At 41.8% G+C, this 17,618-nt stretch overlaps 1 protein-coding gene across 2 annotated transcripts in view; it reads right to left on the reverse strand.

Moving 5' to 3' along the window:
* Positions 1-17,618, reverse strand: part of zswim5 (zinc finger, SWIM-type containing 5) — a 216,825-nt gene that overhangs the window by 10,818 nt on the left and 188,389 nt on the right. For both annotated transcript variants that reach the window (XM_055641632.1, XM_055641633.1), the window contains 4 exons: positions 8,255-8,431; positions 7,989-8,135; positions 5,200-5,337; positions 690-950 (listed from right to left, as the gene is read on the reverse strand). In XM_055641632.1, coding sequence (XP_055497607.1) covers positions 690-950; positions 5,200-5,337; positions 7,989-8,135; positions 8,255-8,431 — 723 coding nt within the window. The remainder of the gene's footprint in view (positions 1-689; positions 951-5,199; positions 5,338-7,988; positions 8,136-8,254; positions 8,432-17,618) is intronic.

Here is a 17,618-nt window from a genome sequence, read left to right on the forward strand (position 1 = left end):
AAATGAGTCTTGCTGCAAACACAGATTGAAAGATTGCATTTTCCCCCGGAGATTTTTTCCTCGCCTTTGATAACTTTGATGGAAAAGCTAGAATTTTCACTGATCTTTCCCTGATATCAACCTTGTATAGAATTTAATAAAATGTTTTTTTAACATTTGGAAATTGGAGGTTTTTTGAATCCTCGGCCTTTATTTGAATCTTAAGTCAATTTCATAACAGAAATAAATGCATAGCAGTACTTTGTAGCAGTTTCTGGAATAATTTACCATGGCAGCTTTATGAGATTACTGTGCTACAGATACAATGGAGTAGAATATATTTTTCATTGGTAGCTTCATGCCCAGGAGAGGTCAAAAGTCAATTAAATAACAGCGTAAATATGGAACAAGTTAACTTGGCCTCGCAGCTCTCGATCAAGAGTTTATCAAAGAAATTCAAACTCCTGAAGCAGCTAATTAACTTACAACCTCAAAGAAAGCAAAGCTTTGCACTATTTCTGCCTGACCTTTGAGAGTAACAAAATCAAATGGCAGTGTATGCATCGGCTTTGTTGCCTACGCTACCACTTTCAGAGCTGAAGGGGCGATGTTGTAATTCACTGCACTCTCCTTTCAAATTTGTTTTCCTCGTGAAATTGGCAACTCCTTTCCTTTGCAAAGACTCGACCACTGTGGAATGATTACTTTACCTTCTAATAAGATAATGGACTGTTTACGTAGGACTTGTACAAGCATTTCATCTAACTCCAGCTCCTGTAGTTTGAAGATTATTTGTTCCTCGTTGCGGCAGACCTTGTCTTGTGCGTAAAGTCCCTCCGGCATAACTCGTTGCTGACCCATGCCCATCAACGCTACCTCCATAGCCAGTGTGAGGTATGATTCATTGCTATCCAGGCACCCAGACACAGCAACATGTTGGTAAATGGCAGGCTTCAGATCGCTGTTGGAATCTAATGAGAGTAAAATGGACATCAGTCTCACGAAATCCTGATTAAAATGTCACCATCTTCACGTTTGGAAACATTGAAAAAAAATTGACATATCATAAGTGATAGGAGTAGAATTAGGCCATCAAGTCTACTCCGCCATTCAATCGTGGCTAATCCATCTTCCCCTCTTAACCCCATTCTCATGCCTTCTCCCCATAACCCCTGACCCCTGTACTAATCAAGAAATGATGCTCCGTATTTACTTTCATACGAAAAAGAATCATGCATTTTTTATCACTTTTTGAAAGCTAATCATGGACAACTCCTCACCATAATTCCATCCAGTGAGTGCTCCTCTTACATTGGAATCTGGGATTAAAAATTTTTATATACCAGGTGGAACAAAATGTTCTTTAACTTCTGTGATTATTAATTGTTAGTCGGAGAGGGGCTATGTGTTTTCAAGCAAACTGCAAATAAACATATTGCTGGAAATGTCTTTTTTTTTATGTCAAATATGCACATTTTAAAATAATTGTGTAGTTCTCCTGTCTCACTCAGCCCTGTCCTGGTTTAATTATAGACTCCTTCTGCTTTCTTACCAATATTATCAATCCCAAGATTTATCGATATAGAATCCAAGGTTAAGTAGCAAACCAAGTCTACTTCACATTATGATAAAATAAAGCAAGTATAAGGGTGACTACAGAAGTCTGGTGGTTACAATACAATAGAACTTTATTTCTATATGCCAGGAGGGAAATCAGTCTGCCAACAGTCATAACACACAAGATACATGAAACATGACCATGTTAGGACCAATGGTAGACAAAAATGCTGGAGAAACTCTGCGGGTGAGGCAGCATCTATGGAGAGAAGGAATAGGCAACGTTTCGGGTTGATATCAGAAGGGTCTCGACCCAAAACGTCGCCTATTCCTTCTCTCCATAGATGCTGCCTCACCTGCTGAGTTTCTCCAGCATTTTTATCTTCCTTCGATTTTTGCAGCAACTGCAGTTCTTTCTCAAACATCTTAGGACCAATTACCAATGTTCACCTGACGCCGATGATCCAGCTTCGCGGCAGAGGGCCTGAGAACATCGAGTTGGCTGAGGAGGCCACATATAGACCCCGACCACGGGTGGACTATGAGGGGGAGAACTGGATATTTTTAGTGCCTTCCCTCACAGTGAATTCTGCTGTGGGGGGACGTTTCATGGTGATTTCTATAGTGTACTGTTCTGTGTCTTTTTTCTTTTTTTCTCTTTTTTGTTTTGTATGGATATATTGACATTTGATCTGTTCAATTAATTTAATCAATCTCTGTAAAGCACTTTGGTTCAAATACTGGTTTTGTTGAAAAGTGCTATATAAATAAAGATTATTATTATTATTATTATTATTATTATTATTATAATTTTCATTTATTTATGGAATATGGCTCTTGCTGGCAAGGTGATGTCAGTAAGTTACCGTCTTGAATTACTGCAGTCTGTCTGGTGAAAATATTCCAACTATGCTGGCAGGTAGTGAGTTTCATTTGTTAAACCCAGTGATGGTGAAGGAACAGTTAAAAACAACTGATTCATGTTTGTAAATTGGAATAAGGCAGGATGTCCACAAATTCTGCCCCATTTTGGCAGTAGCCATGCAGGTACATGAGCCTGCAAAAGCTGGAGTCCTGAGCAAAAATCAATCTGCTGTGGGCGCTCAGCTGGTCAGCCAGCATCTGTGGAGGAAATGGACGGACAACCTCTCGGGTCAGGTCCCTATGAAGGGGAGTGGGGGTTGGTGGTTGGGTGGAGAAAACTACCTTTCCCAGCATTCACTACCCAACTCCGTCAGTCGGAAGAAGGGTCCACACCAGAAATGTCATCTGTCCATTCCCACAGTGCTGTCTGACCACTGAGTTTCTCCAGCAGTTTGATTTTTGGCATTTCAGGTCACAGGTTTGGGAGGTGTTGTCAGAATGGCCTGGACCTGGTGCATTTTGTATGGTACGTATTACAACGATGGTGTGCTGGCTATGGAGGGATTGAAAGAGGACTGTGGAGGCATGTTTCATCCACAATGGTGTTGAACACTGAAGCTTCATTATAATGCCCCTGTCCCACTTAGGAAACCTGAATGGAAACCCCTGGAGACTTTGCCAGAGGTTGCAGGTGGTTGCCGGAGGTTGCAGGTAGTGGAAGCGGGTAGGGAGACTGACAAAAACCTCCGGGAACCGCACGGAAACCTTGGGTGGGGCACAAAGTCTCCAGAGGTTTCTGTTCAGGTTTCCTGTGGGACAGGGGCATTAGAGTTCCACTCTTCAAGCCACCCAGCACAAAACAGGCCATTCTGCCCACCAAATACCCACCAACCATCAAGTAGCCATTCGCACTACTGATCCCGTTTAATTCCCCCCATATTTCCATTCAACCAACCCCCAGGAAATCAGAGCATTTGGAGGTAACCCATGCAGTCACAGGGAAAACGTGCAAACACCACTTGGGCAGCACCAAAGTCGGGATTGATCCAAAGTCACTGAGGACGCCAGACATAATTTGCTGTGCTCGAGAAACTCAGCGGGTGCAGCAGCATCTATGGAGCGAAGGAAATAGGCGACGTTTCGGGCCGAAACCCTTCTTCAGTCTGACTCTGAAGAAGGGTTTCAGCCCGAAACGTCGCCTATTTCCTTCGCTCCATAGATGCTGCTGCATCCGCTGAGTTTCTCCAGCATTTTTGTGTACCTTCGATCTTCCAGCATCTGCAGTTCCTTCTTGAATAATTTGCTGTGCTACAGTGTGGCCTCTAAATGAAGACTTGTATTCAAATTCCTCACTTGTGCCTTGCAGATGGTGAAAAGGCCGTAGGGACTCAGGTGGTGAGGTGCTCATAATGCAACACCCTGCCTCTGAGGTAGATGTTCTTTCTGTCAGAGCATTTAAACAGCTGATCTGGTTACATTTCTCGTCAATGGTAATCCCAGGTTGTTGTTGATAGTAGCAAGTGAAGCTGATGTGGGTGAATATCAAGGGTCTGTGATTAGACACGCTCCCTTGTAGGAAATACCTTTGTCAAGCAATTGTATGGCACAAATTGTACTTGCCATTTATCAGTCCACACATGTAAGATGCCTTGATCTTACTGCAGGCAGGTATGTATGGGCTGCCTCATTTTCTGATGAGGTGTGAAGAGAACTGAACAACAGAACTGAAATATCACACATTTCCTCGACAATCTGCTGCCCCACATGCTGGTAGAGCATTAAAATTTAAAAAAAAACATGCTTTAATGGGGTTGTTCCAATAATTAAAACATTTAATTAACTGAATTTAAATTCCCAGCTGCTGTAGTTGGACTTGGGATTCTGAAAAAAAACAGGAATGCACAGTTACTGTGGATATAATTGGGACCATTTTAATATTTGACCCTAATCTGAGCAAACCCGATTTCAAAGGAACAAGGCGTCCAAGATTGGAATTACAGAACTGGTGTTAGCTGCCCATCTGTCCACGAAAGCAAAAGATTAACAGCTTTCAATTAGGTGCTCCATCTGGTGGTTGTATGTGGAAGTTGGCGACAAACCAAGAATAGCAAACAGGAAGAAGTAATGAGCAGAGGTATTGATTTCTCTAACTTCAACACAAGCCCCAGAGCAGAAGCGTCCATGCTGGAAACTGGAAGTATCCTGAGCTAATTCTGTTGCCACCATCATCTATTGCGACAAGTGATGGCTTCCACTGATTGTCGCCGGAAGCTTGCGTCCTTTTCAGGATGGACGATGACAACGAGGCCAACATTTATAACAAGATGGACACGAAAAGAAGACTTTAACTCTTATACTTTCCCTCTTTCTCCCCCAGCTTCCCCCACCCTAGTTCTCTGACTGGGTTCACTGTCCTGATTCATTTTACTGTTTGTATGCCTCGTTGTCACCTTCCCCTCAGTCAACATTTCAGTGACCAGTAGTAGACAAAATTGCTGGAAAAACTCAGCGGGTGAGGCAGTATCTATGTGGAGCGAAGGAAATGGGCAACATTTCTTCATCTGCAGTTCCTTCTCAAACATTTCCTTGACATAATTTGCTTTGATCTGTCAGTTTCACACCTTACCCTTCCATATCTCTAGTCTCCCTCTCTCCTAACTCCTGAAGAAGGATCGCGACCCGAAACGTTACCCACTCCTTCTCTCCAGAGATGCGCCTGTCCCGCTGATTTACTCCAGCATTGTGTGTCTATCTTCGGTGTAAACCAGCATCTGCCATTCCTTCTGCACCTTCTCTTACCTGCTGTGTCTAAACAGTTTTCATCCTCCAGTCGACAAGCTTCAGTCAGTGTGATGAAGAGACATCCAATTGGGTCCAGAGGATGACCCACCCACCCTTCCAGATTTGTAATTGTAGTTACTCCTCTGTGTAACAGTTCTGAAAACAGATAATTCAATATAAATCAGTAATAAACTCTGAACCATTCCAATTATCGTAAGATCTGGGCAGAACGAAAATTCATCAGGGTAGAACTCTGTCAGACCTATCTGAATATTTTAAACATGCCGCTGGAAGACGCATGGTCTTTCCATGAAGAAGATTCAAATAAATGTCATTCAAATAACCTGATTAGTACGTGCGTCAGGGGTTATGGGGAGAAGGCAAGAGAGGGAAAGGTAGATCAGCCATCTTTGAATGGTGGAGTAGACTTGATGGGCTGAATGGCCTAGTTCTGCTCCTTTTAACTTATCAACACACAATACTCATTTCAAATGTATTACAGATGATAATTATGCTGCAGGCATGGGCAGCTTGATTTGCTGAGGAAATGCGAGTGGAATTGATTATTGGTCAGCAAACAAGCCGATGTTGGACCTCGTGACGGAAGCTATATTATTGATAATGCAGCTGAAAATCATTGTGCCCAGGACACTGTCCCAAGAAAATCCTGCAGTGCTGTCCTGGAGTTGGGATGATTGATCACCAACAAGCACAAGCACGTTTCATTAAGCAAGATAGGGCCCAGCTACTATAGTGCTTTCCGTCTGATACCCAGAGACTAATTTTATAATGATCATGATGTTAAATGCTGCTTTGTTATCAAGGGCATGTAAGTTTCTTTGGGGCTCAGTTCTTTGATTCCTGTTTACATGAAGGCTGTGATCAGGTCAAGAGCAGAGGGGTGTAAGAAGGAACTGCAGATGCTGGTTTAAACCAAAGATAGACACAAAATGCTGGAGTAACTCAGCGGGACAGGCAGCATCTCTGGAGGGAAGGAATAGGTGATGTTTCGGGTCGAGATCCTTCTTCAGACTGAGAGTCAGGGGAGGGGAGAGATATAGAGATAAGGAAGTGTAAGGTGTGAGAACGACACATCAAAGAGGGTGGAGATCATGAAAAATTTAGAATAGATCATTGTTAGCGAGTAAACGCAGATAAAATGTAATCAGGGTGGGAGAACTGGGAAGGGGTTGAGAGGTACTTGGCAGCACGGCGGCGCAGCGCTAGAGTTGTTGCCTTACAACGTCAGAGACTTGAGGTTCGATCCTGATTAAACTTGTCTATACAGAGTTTGTACGGTCTCCCAGCGACCTGCATGATTTTTTTCCAAGATCCTCCCACACTCCAAAGATGTTCAGGTTTATGCTAATTTGCTTGATATAATTGTAAATTGTCCCTAGTGTGTGTAGGACAGTGTTCTTCTTCTTGCGTTTGAGGCAGCAGAATTCAGCCGCAGCAGGGTGATGCCACCCGGTTCGACATCCTAAAAAATTCAAACTGATCATCAGTGAGCTGGTTGCTGGGAAGGAAGTGCTACTTGACTATCAATGACACATTTACTGCTGACTGAGTCGACTGGTTATGCCCCTGTCCCACTTATTAGGAAACCCGAACGGAAACCTCTGGAGACTTTGCGCCCCACCCAAGGTTTCCGCGCGGTTCCCGGAGGGAGGTTGCAGGTAGGGAGACTGACCAAAACCTCCGGGAACCGCACGGAAACCTTGGGTGGGGTACAAAGTCTCCAGAGGTTTCCGTTCAGGTTTCCTAAGTGGGACAGGGGCAAAAGGCAGTAACTGGCCAGAATGGATTGTCCAACTTCTTAGAAAACAGGACATACAGCAATTTTCCACACGGCTTGGTAAATACGTGTTGGAACTGTACTAGAACAGTTTGGCCAGTAGTACTGCAAGTAATGGAGTATGGGTCTCTAATACAACGTGAGACATTGGATGGTCCCTTAGCCTTTACTGTATCCAGTTCTCTCAGCCAATTCTTGATATCATGCGGACCAATTCCAATATGCAGCTATTATTCCTTGTAATCTTGGAGCAAGAAACAAAAGAAGAATTTCCATTCTCCAGTGTCTAAAAGCATAAGCCCATGGTGTTCTGAAGCTGGTTTGCATGGGAGAACTGCACAATTAACAGCACTAAAGAATTGAAGAGGTCAAACACAATATGTGAGAGGTTTGAGCTGCTTCCAGTGGGGTGAAGAGGAATGATGTTTACTGCTCCGTTTACGTCGTAAGGAAATATATAAGTAAAAGTAGGCCTGTTCAAAGTACACATTAAAAAAAAACTTGTGAATGTTCTTCTGATATATTTGTGGACACTCGAATGTTGCACCGCATTTTTAATATGTGATTAATTATAAAAATTCTCAACAATCCTTTTCAATAAAAAAGATGAGAATGCTACACTTGAAAGTGTCAATAGCAATCTTGTGAAATTAAGCCTAATCTCCATGCTGGTGGCCTCCAATTATGGAAGTTAACTCAACCTTGAAAGCCAACATTAAGCGGTAACCCAGACAGAAAGCCCTGCACACTCTTTGGCCAATTTACATTTGTGAAAAGCGTTGAGGAATTAAAAATTTGAACACATCGTTAAAATGACTGCACATCCCCGATTTTACACTCAGCTATTCTCCCCGTGGATGCTGGCTGACTTCCTGAGCATCCTAATGCTTTAATTTGAACCTAGGTCCACCATCCTTGGGTCATTTGTATTTTGCCCCATCAACAAGTTACCTATGCTCGGAAATCTCTCCGTTAAGTGGCGGCTCGAGGGCATAGTCGCAGAACTCACCTTTCTTCTGATGTTTATAGATTTCCAACTGGCGTTGCTGCTGCAGGCGGAGTGTGTTGATGATTGCCACAGCTAGACGCAGTGCTTCTTTGGGATAACCGTGTGAACGAAGGGCATCCACCCTGGTGCAGGCAGTGGGGACGTGTTCTACAAACATTAAAATAATTTCAAGAAGGAATTGAGGGGTTAGAAAGAAGCCATTTTGTCTGAGGGGCAGGGGCGGTTGGAGAAAGGAAACACTTCTAAAAGTAAGTTTGAAGTTTTACCTAACCACAGAGGTTGCCCATGAGAGTTGAAAAGAAGGCTCTCGCCCTCTCTCTGGTAAGAGGGCGATGCATAAAAATCACTGCTGATTATGCGCTGAAGGTGACTATCCTGCCAGTGTAGATCGCAAGCCTCCATTGCACGTGTGAAAACTGTCCGTCTTGGTCTAGCTAAAGAGTCTGTTAACAGAAGGATGAAAAAACAAAGTTACCTTTTGTGAGAAATACAGTCTGAAAGAGCTGGAGATTTAATTGAACATTGCTGATCAGCTGAACTTCGTAACTTGTGTAAAAACTTGTGAAACCCTCATTTCACATTCAATATTATCTCCTGTAACTAACTACATAGGTTTGCAAAAATGTGTTGGCCCACCATGATGACAATTGCAAACCAATCACTAACTTTCTCAATTTCTTCAAAGAACATTGAACCGGAACATTTCATACAAAAATGTTCGATTTGAGGAATGTAGATAGAATCTAATGTACAAACAAAGCCTCTCAAAATGCAATGTATCTACAATGATTTTTTTTAACTAGACAGGAGACACAAGGAACTGCAGATGCTTGTTTATAATTAGAAATACAAAGTGCTGGAGCAACTCTTTACGGGCGGCACGGTGGCGCAGTGGTAGAGCTACTGCCCTACAGCGCCAGAGACCCGGGTTTCGATCCTGCTTGTCTGTACAGACTTTGTACGTTCTCCCCCTGACCTCCATGAGTTTTCTCCCAGACCTTTGGTTTCCTCCCACACTCCAAAGACGAACAGGTTTGTAGGTTAATTGGCTTGGTGTGAATGTAAATTGTCCCTAGTGTGTGTAGGATAGTGTTAGCTTGCGGGGATCGCTGGTTGGTGCGGATTCAGTGAGCCGAATGGCTTGTTTCCGTGCTTGGTATCTCTAAACTAAACTAAACTAAACTAAACTCAACTCAGTGGGTCATGTGGCATCTCTGTAGAACATGGATAGATTACTTTTCAGGTCGGGCCCTTTATGAACACCCGAAAAGTCACCTATTCACCTTCTCCACAGATGCAGCCTGCCACTTTGTGTTTTCTTTTTCTTGGCTACTTTCCTTATATATAATTGAGATCCTGTTCTCGGCCAAGTTAAATGGAAAAAAAAACTGTGAGGGGTGAAACTAAGTTAACGTTCAGGTCAATGAACTGAACTCAAGGAACTCATGAAAAGAGACCTGAAATGTTAATCCTGGGTTAGAAAATGATGGCTGAGGATAAACAGTGACTGTTGCTACTCCTAATTCATCTCTGGCTAATGCTATTGCTATGTTTGGCAAGTATAGGATTGGTGCATCTATCATTCCTTCATAGTTATGCAATTTGCCAGCACTCAGTCTTTAAACTCACATACAGAGACTGGCCACCTGAGTATTCATCAACCGATTCTATGCATGATTTAATGGTTTTACGAAAGAAATGAAAACAAAATAGTTGCAGAGCCAAGGGGATTGGATGTCACTGCTAATTAGCCCTGTGCTCTTTCATCATTGGGACCCGATTCAAATCTGTGCTGAACTCATGGTCCGTAAATCCCTTTTTCTCTCTGCTGTAGAGTTTAATGTGAAATAAGATTAGCCATCTCTACCTAGTTTGTGGCAAACCTGGGTCAATAACATTCTGATTTTGGCAATTTTATTCAGACAAACCACAAGAAAAATGAAAGCAAAATCTCAACAGGTAATCATTTTCATAAAATCAACAATATCTAAAAAAAATTGGAGAGAGAAGCACACACAGATACATCAATAAGACTTTATTTTGCTCATTACATCTACTTATACTCTGTCTTTTAGATTGTTTAAATGGTAAGTCGTGATCACATGGAAACTGAGTATTTGTGCCTGGGAAAATTGTCCGACCCATTAGTGAGGAACAGGTGAAGCAGATGATTACATCTCTACTGATCTAATCTTGGGGTTATTAGTCCTTATCCACCTCAGGAGAACATCAGAGACTTGACCCTGTCACATGCAGAACTTTCCTTTATGACAACCATTCATGCTGAAACAATTGCTTTCGTTTTAAGAAATACAACAGAGAAAAGAAGTAACATTGCTAACGAAGCCAAGAATTAGATGAAGAAATAGATAAACAGCATACTCTCCCATCACAGATCTTGGCAAATAAGTTATGGGCAGTCTGTTTGCTAAAAAGGGGGGGCAAAGACACCTCCAATCAACGGAAAATCAAATAAAAGTAAAAGAGATGGGGCAGGAAAAGCCAAAGAACACAGCAAAGGATCATCAAATTGGATTGTTATGTGTACATTTGGAATATCTGGGATTAAGGTTCCCAGAGAGGATGGAATGGAGACTTCTGTCGGTTCAACATTTGAAGCAACTAACTAAAGTGCAACATGAACAGTTAATCACTTTTAAAGGTTACACAGAAAAGCTGGAGAAACTCAGCGGGTGCAGCAGCATCTATGGAGCGAAGGAAATAGGCAACGTTTCGGGCCGAGACCCTTCTTCAGACGGGTCTCTTTTAAAAAATCACTTTTAAAGATGGGTAACAGCTCATTTAAATCACACGCCACTATAATTTTCTAAACAATTCTTTCTGATTACCAAAATTGTTGTTCCGATGCTGAATACCAGCTTAAAACTCCATCAAAAGATTAACACCCTGAAGCACTCATTTTTATTCAAGTAATGTTTACCATTTGGATATTTCTGGAGTCAACAATGAAAGGCCAGATTGTTGTCAAAGGAAAGGGGAAAAGCAACAGAGGTGGCTCTGGTATGAATTACTAAACATCATTTTGGAACTCACATATTAAGGGAGAAATGGTCTTTCCAATGGTTTTTTCAAATGTACTCCTTTAAAATTACATTAGAACTATTTTAATAACTGTCTTAACTTCAGCAGAGGATCCCCAAAGTATGAATTGTTTATTTGTACTCAGTTATGCATTATCTTTACTCTGCATTCATCAATTAGTGACAATTCATCAAAGCAGACACACCGCCAAGCTGGATAGGACAATATTGCCATTGCAATCATTGGTCTTCACCCTTGCCTCTCAAAGCTCATAGTATCTGAAAAAATCCCCATAAACTTGGAGTACAGTGAAAATATTAAATATATTACAACTACTGCTGCATTTCAAAAGTGCTTTATTTGCTAAGGCTCTTTTGGAGACATCATGAAGCATCGTAGGCGTTTTAAAAAAGAAGAAACTGATGGTTTCTTGAACTACATTTCAAATTGTTTCGTATTATTTGCCTCTCTTCCAAACTGCCCAATCCAATGATCAGGAAGACTATTTATCGCAAACAAAACTGTTCTGGAATTGTCAATAAGTGCAAATAATGCTCCATTGTGGTTACTTACTATTTTCTTTTTCAACTACAATGTAAATGGTGAAATAAAAGCCCAGCACCTAACCTCTGGTCGTTTTTAAGGCAGCAGAGTGATTTTCAGTTCAACATCTGTATGTACAAGTCTAAATCCATTTACCACAGCAGCTCATAATGCATGTTAATGGTTTGCATGAGGTATGTTGGGACCAGCAGACAATCATTTACCGTATTTAGAAAACAGCCCCGCTTCATTGTAATTAAAGACAGGAATGCATATCACAATACACGCATCAATCATATTAACATGTGCACATAAGCTCCTGAGCCAAACGCTGCTAAGTAATAAGCATTATAAAATGAACACTTGCCAATACTGTAGTATTATACTGCGGAGCTAGATGCAAACAAGTTTTTTTGTGAAACCAATGTGATTTTCAGGGAGACTGTAAACCAAGTTAACTCTGCAGGAAAGCATTTTAACTGGTTAGTGGCTTGCAATAGTTTTTCTTTATTCCCTGACCGTTTCCAAAGCTGAATATGTTCGGAATAAATGGTTCTTATCAGTGACAACTGGGCCTCTACTGCATCTGACTAAATGAATATGTGTTCCCATCTTTTGTCTACGTAAAATTGGTTTAGCAGAATACAATTTTGTTTTTGGGATATGGACCCACGTCTCAAAATTTCATCTGAATATGCAAGCTGAGAAGCAAGTAACAAATAGACACATAAAGCGGGAGTAACTCAGCGGGACAGGCAGTATTTCTGGAGAGTAGGGATGGATGATTTTTCCCACTCCTTCTCTCCAGAGATGCTGCCTGTCCCGCTTAGTTACTCCAGCTTTTTGTGTCTATCTTTGGTTTAAACCAGCATCTACAGTTCCTTCCTACACAAGCAAATGTTCCTTAAAAGAAGCAATAATTTCTGGTAGGGGAAATAAGGCAGAAATATCATTTTAGTGTTGTGCATAAACGTTTTCATCATTCAGATTGCACAAATGGTAGCTTTACTATATAGTCGTATTGTCATAGCCTTTTATCACTTGGATGGTAGGAAGGCAGAGGAAATTTATTTTCCATTCAGAATGAAACATTCATCTCCTTGAACAAACTTCACGTAACTCTTCAGTGGCAGCAGGGGGGAGGGTAGGGCGTGCACGCTCAGTAGAGGTTGAAGTAATGCCATGGAAGGGCCAACTGATACCACTAATTTGTAAGCTCATATTTCTCGTTCATCCTTTCTGCAGTGACACCTCATCTCAGACTTCCACTTCACTCTTACGCACATTATTTGGCCATTAGTTCTTGACCGACAAGAAATTATTAAAATAAAATTTGAAAAGGCACAAAAAAACCCTCTAACTCGCTTGATTTGCCAGGTTGGCCAGTGTACTGAACTCCATATTCAGGCAGTGAAATACTGTGATTTTTAGTGGGGGGTTTGCAATCGTCAAGGAAAAAGTGCCCTTGTCAGGGAATATAACTTTCATTAGCTCAAAATTTGCAGAATGCTATAATAGGGATAATACTTGAACCTTCTCCTTCAAATTAGAAACTATTACAGAAACTGATGGATAATTAATTGATCTGATGGCATAGGAATTGAACAAAATAGCTCTAGAGATTGTAAGCTACAGCATTTTTTTCACGGTATTTTTCCTATTATTCTAATATTTGCATTTGCAGTGGTAAGTGTAGTCTTGAGTGGTGAGAATAAAGCTTTTTTTGGAGTGTATTATTGATATGGCTAACACCATGGAGATTAGTTTAACTTGGGTACACAAAAAAGCTGGAGAAACTCAGCGGGTGCAGCAGCATCTATGGAGCGAAGGAAATGGGCAACATTTCGGGCCGAAACCCTTCTTCAGACTGATCTTGTTCAGCACGGGACATTGTATGCCGAAGGGCCCGTTCCTGTGCTGTATTCTGTCCTATGTTCTCTGTACCACCAACAATGATAACAATTATGTGTAGGAAGGAACGGCAGATGCTGGTTTAAACTGAAGATAGACACCAGAAGCTGGAGTAACTCAGCGGGAGATGCAAAATCTCTGGAGTGAAGGAATGGGTGACGTTTCAGGTCGAGACCCTTCTTCAGACTGGTTAGGGATAAGGGAAACGAGAGATATAGATGATGATGTGGAGAGATAAAGAACAATGCATAAAAGATATGCAAAAAAGTAATGATGATAAAGGAAACAGACGTTAGTGGTTTATAGGGTGGAAATGAGAAGCTATTGTGACTTAGTTGGGGGAGGGATAGAGAGAGAGGGAATGCTGAATCTTCCTGAAGTGAGAGAAATCAATATTCATACCGGGCTGTAAGCTGCCCAAGCGAAATATGAGACGCTGTTCCTCCAATTTGTGTTTAGCCTCATTCTGCCAAAGGAGACCTAGGATGGAAAGGTCCTATATCTTTATGTATTGTCTCACAATAAAGTGTGGTACACATGTATCTCGGAGGAGCAATGTCAAAGTAAAGTTTGACACCAGACCACAGAGATAAGTGTAGATCACCAATAATTTGGTTAAATAGGTAAATTTTAAATACTGTTTAATGGACAGAAAATAGGTGCAGAGAGGTTTGAGGGCAACGATTATGGTGAAAATCAAAATAACGGAAGATACAGGGAGTTTAAAATAAAAAAAACAAAATGATGAAAATACTCAGCAGGTCAGGCTGCGCCCATGGAAGAGAAACAGAGATAACATTCAGATCAAAACCCCCTTTGTCTGAACTGGGAAGGAGGGAAAAGCTCACTAAGGTGCAAAGAGGTTGAGCAAAGAGGGACAAAAACTGGGATGATGCTGGGGATATGCTGTCAACTAGGCTACTTGGTTAATGAGTGAATGGAAGCAGTTGGAAAGCAGGAAAATAGACAAAAGAATGTAGGAGTTGCAAAGTGCAGAATAGCAAAACAAGGCTACGTTCAGGCTGAGCATTTCCACCATTTCCAGAGGAGAAAAAGAGAAACACAGAATAAAGAGCAAACAAGCTAGCCAATATGTTATCAGCCTTGTTGATGGATGACTAAAACCAGAGAAATCAGGATACCTGAAGTTATGTAGTTGGATGTTGAGTCCAGAAGTTTTCAATGTGGTCAGACATTTTTTTCCTTCTTCCCAGAGGCCATTAGGACAGTAAACTCCTATCTCTCCAGGGACTAACTTTACTGTACCATTTTACTGTTGTGTGGTGTCTTTTTTAAATTGCTGTTTTTTTTTCCCTTTTTCTTCCCCCCCCACAAATATGTAATATGTGAATATGTGATTCTGTTCCATTCTGTTTGTAGTGTGTTTGTAGTTTGTTTTGTTTTTTTGCACAATCCGCGAGCATTGCCACTTTTCATTTCACTGCACATCTCGTATGTGTATGTGACGAATAGACTTGACTTGACTTGACTGTGGCTTCCTCTCTACCATTGACCATATCTCATGTATTTCCTCCGATCCCACCTCTTGTCCTCTGAGACAGAACACGGATAGTTTCCCTGGTCTTCACTCTCCAGCCCTCGAGCCCCTGCATTCAAAGATCATATACTCTGGGAATGGAGGACATACTCACCCTGACCTGCTATGCATGTATTCTTAGTCTACAACCAGGAGCAGCACAGTGACACAGTGGTAGACTTGCTGCCACAGACCTGGGTTTGATCCTGACTACGGGTCAGTATGGAGATTGTGCGTTCTCTCTGTGACCATGTGGGTTTACTCCAGGTGCTCTGGTTTCCTACCACATTCCAAAGACGTGAAGGTTTGTGGGTTAATTGGCTTTATAAATTGTCCCTGGTGTGAAGGATAGAACAAGTGTATGGGTGATCGTTGGTCGGCACGGACCCAATGGGCTGAAGGGCCTGTTTCCATGCTGTATCTTTAAACTAAACTAAACTCTTGTATTCTTCTCTCAGATTTGTTTTTGTGTATGTTCTCATTCACTAAATGCTCCCATTCACTCTTTGACCAGAAAATCTTGTTTATAGTTTCTCCACCATGGTCACTAAAGTTTTACATTAATAGAGATTTCCTCTTCCGCCTTCCCCTTCCTGCAGCTTAGTGGACTTATTTTCTTTGTTTCCCAGATCTCCAAGCTGAAACACTCACTCCATTTCTCTTCCCATTAACGCAGCTTGACCTGCTAAGAATTTCCAGCATTTTCTCTTTTTACTGTTGAAGGGAGTTGGCCACCAATTCTGAAATGATTTCATTTGGGAATGATTAAGAACCTAGAATTAAAGGCTTTAGATTTCTTGGGATTTTAGGGGTGGAAGGCACTGCAAAACATTGGGAAATATTACAGTAGCAGAAGCAGTCTGTGCTTGTAATGGCACAGGCATGTGGTTCTGAAATCTGCTGGGAGGGACAGGGATGTGCCCATGGAATGGAGTTTGTGGCAGGGACTGAGAACCTTTTTGATTAGTACAGGCGCCAGAGGCTATGGGGAGCAGGCAGGAGAATGTGGTTAGGAGGGTGAGATAGATCAGCCATAATTGAATGGCGGAGTAGACTTGATGTGCTGAATGGCCTAAATCTACGCCTATTCTTTATGACCTTATGAACCTTGCACCAATCTTCTCAATCGTTACTTGAAGGAAATTTCTGTACAGCCCGAATGATTTAAAAACTATAAATTTTATTGAGGTAGAATTTGCTCTCAGTTGCCCACAAAGACTCAAACAGAGTTCCACAAAATGTGATGATGGATATTGCTACAGCAAAGAGTGGATGGAGATGAGGCAGTAGACTTTATGGAAATCAGAATAGATACAATGAGCTGGAGTAACTCAGTGGGTCAGACAGCATCTCTGGAGAAAAGGAATAGGTGATGTTTCGGGCCGAGACCCTTCTTCAGGCTGAGAGTCAGGGGAAAGGGAAACGAGAGACATAGACGGTGCATATATATATAGAACAAATGTATGAGAGATATACAAAAAAGTAACAATGATAAAGGAAACAGGCCTTTGGTAGCTGTGAGCTAAGTGACCTGCTGAGTTACTCCAGCTTCATGTCTATCTTTGTTTTAAACCAACATCTGCAGTTCCTTCATATACTTTTTGAAAATTAGGACCTGTTATTAGCTGTGTGGTGATGGTAATTTTTTAAGGAGAGGGAACTAATACCAAAGAAGAGACAGCAGTTAAAGCAGTTGCATTTTGGGAAGTCAAATGCAGGAGGAAAGTATGCAGTTAACAGTAGAACCATTAACAACATGGATGTACAGAGGGGTCTTCAGTCCAAGTCCATAGTTTCTTGAAAGTAGCACGCAGGTAGACAGAGTAATAAAGAAGGTAAATGGCACGCTTGCCTTCATTGGTCAGGGCATCAAGTATAAGAGTCAGGAAGTCACATTGCAGCTTTATGAAAGTTTGGTTAAGTCGCATTTGGAGTATTGTGTACAGCTCTGGTTGAACCATCCCTGGGCAGTCATGGTGGCGCAGCGGTAGAGTTGCTGCCTTACAGTGAATGCAGTGCTGGAGACCTGGGTTCGATCCCGACTACGGGTTCTGGCTGTACGGAGTTTGTACGTTCTCCCTGTGACCTGCGGCTGTTTTCTCCGAGATCTTCGGTTTCCTCCCACACTCCAAAGACATACAGGTTTGTAGGTTAATTGGCATGGTAAATGTAAAAATTGTCCCTAGTGGGTGTAGGATGATGTTAATGTGCGGGGATCACTGGTCAGCGGGGACCCGGTGGGCCGAAGGGCCTGTTTCCGCGCTGTATCTCTAAACTAAAATTACAGGAAGGATGCAGAGGCTTTGGAGATGGTGCAGAAGAGGTTTACCAGGCTGTTACCTGGATTAAAGGGTAAACAGATTGGACAAACTTGGATTGCTTTCCCTGGAGTGTCAGAGGTTGAGTAGAGACCTGATAGAAGTTCACAACGTTTTTAAAGGCATAGAAAGGATAGACAGTTAGAACACTTTTCACCAAAATGTAAATATCAAATGTTAGAGAGCATAAGGTTAGGACGAGAGGGGCAAAGTTTAAAGGAGATGTGCGAGGCAAGTTTTCTTTAAACATTGAGGAGATTAATGCATGGAAAGTGGTTC

Source organism: Leucoraja erinacea, chromosome 10, assembly GCF_028641065.1.
Source record: "Leucoraja erinacea ecotype New England chromosome 10, Leri_hhj_1, whole genome shotgun sequence".
NCBI classification, from domain to species: domain Eukaryota; kingdom Metazoa; phylum Chordata; class Chondrichthyes; order Rajiformes; family Rajidae; genus Leucoraja; species Leucoraja erinaceus.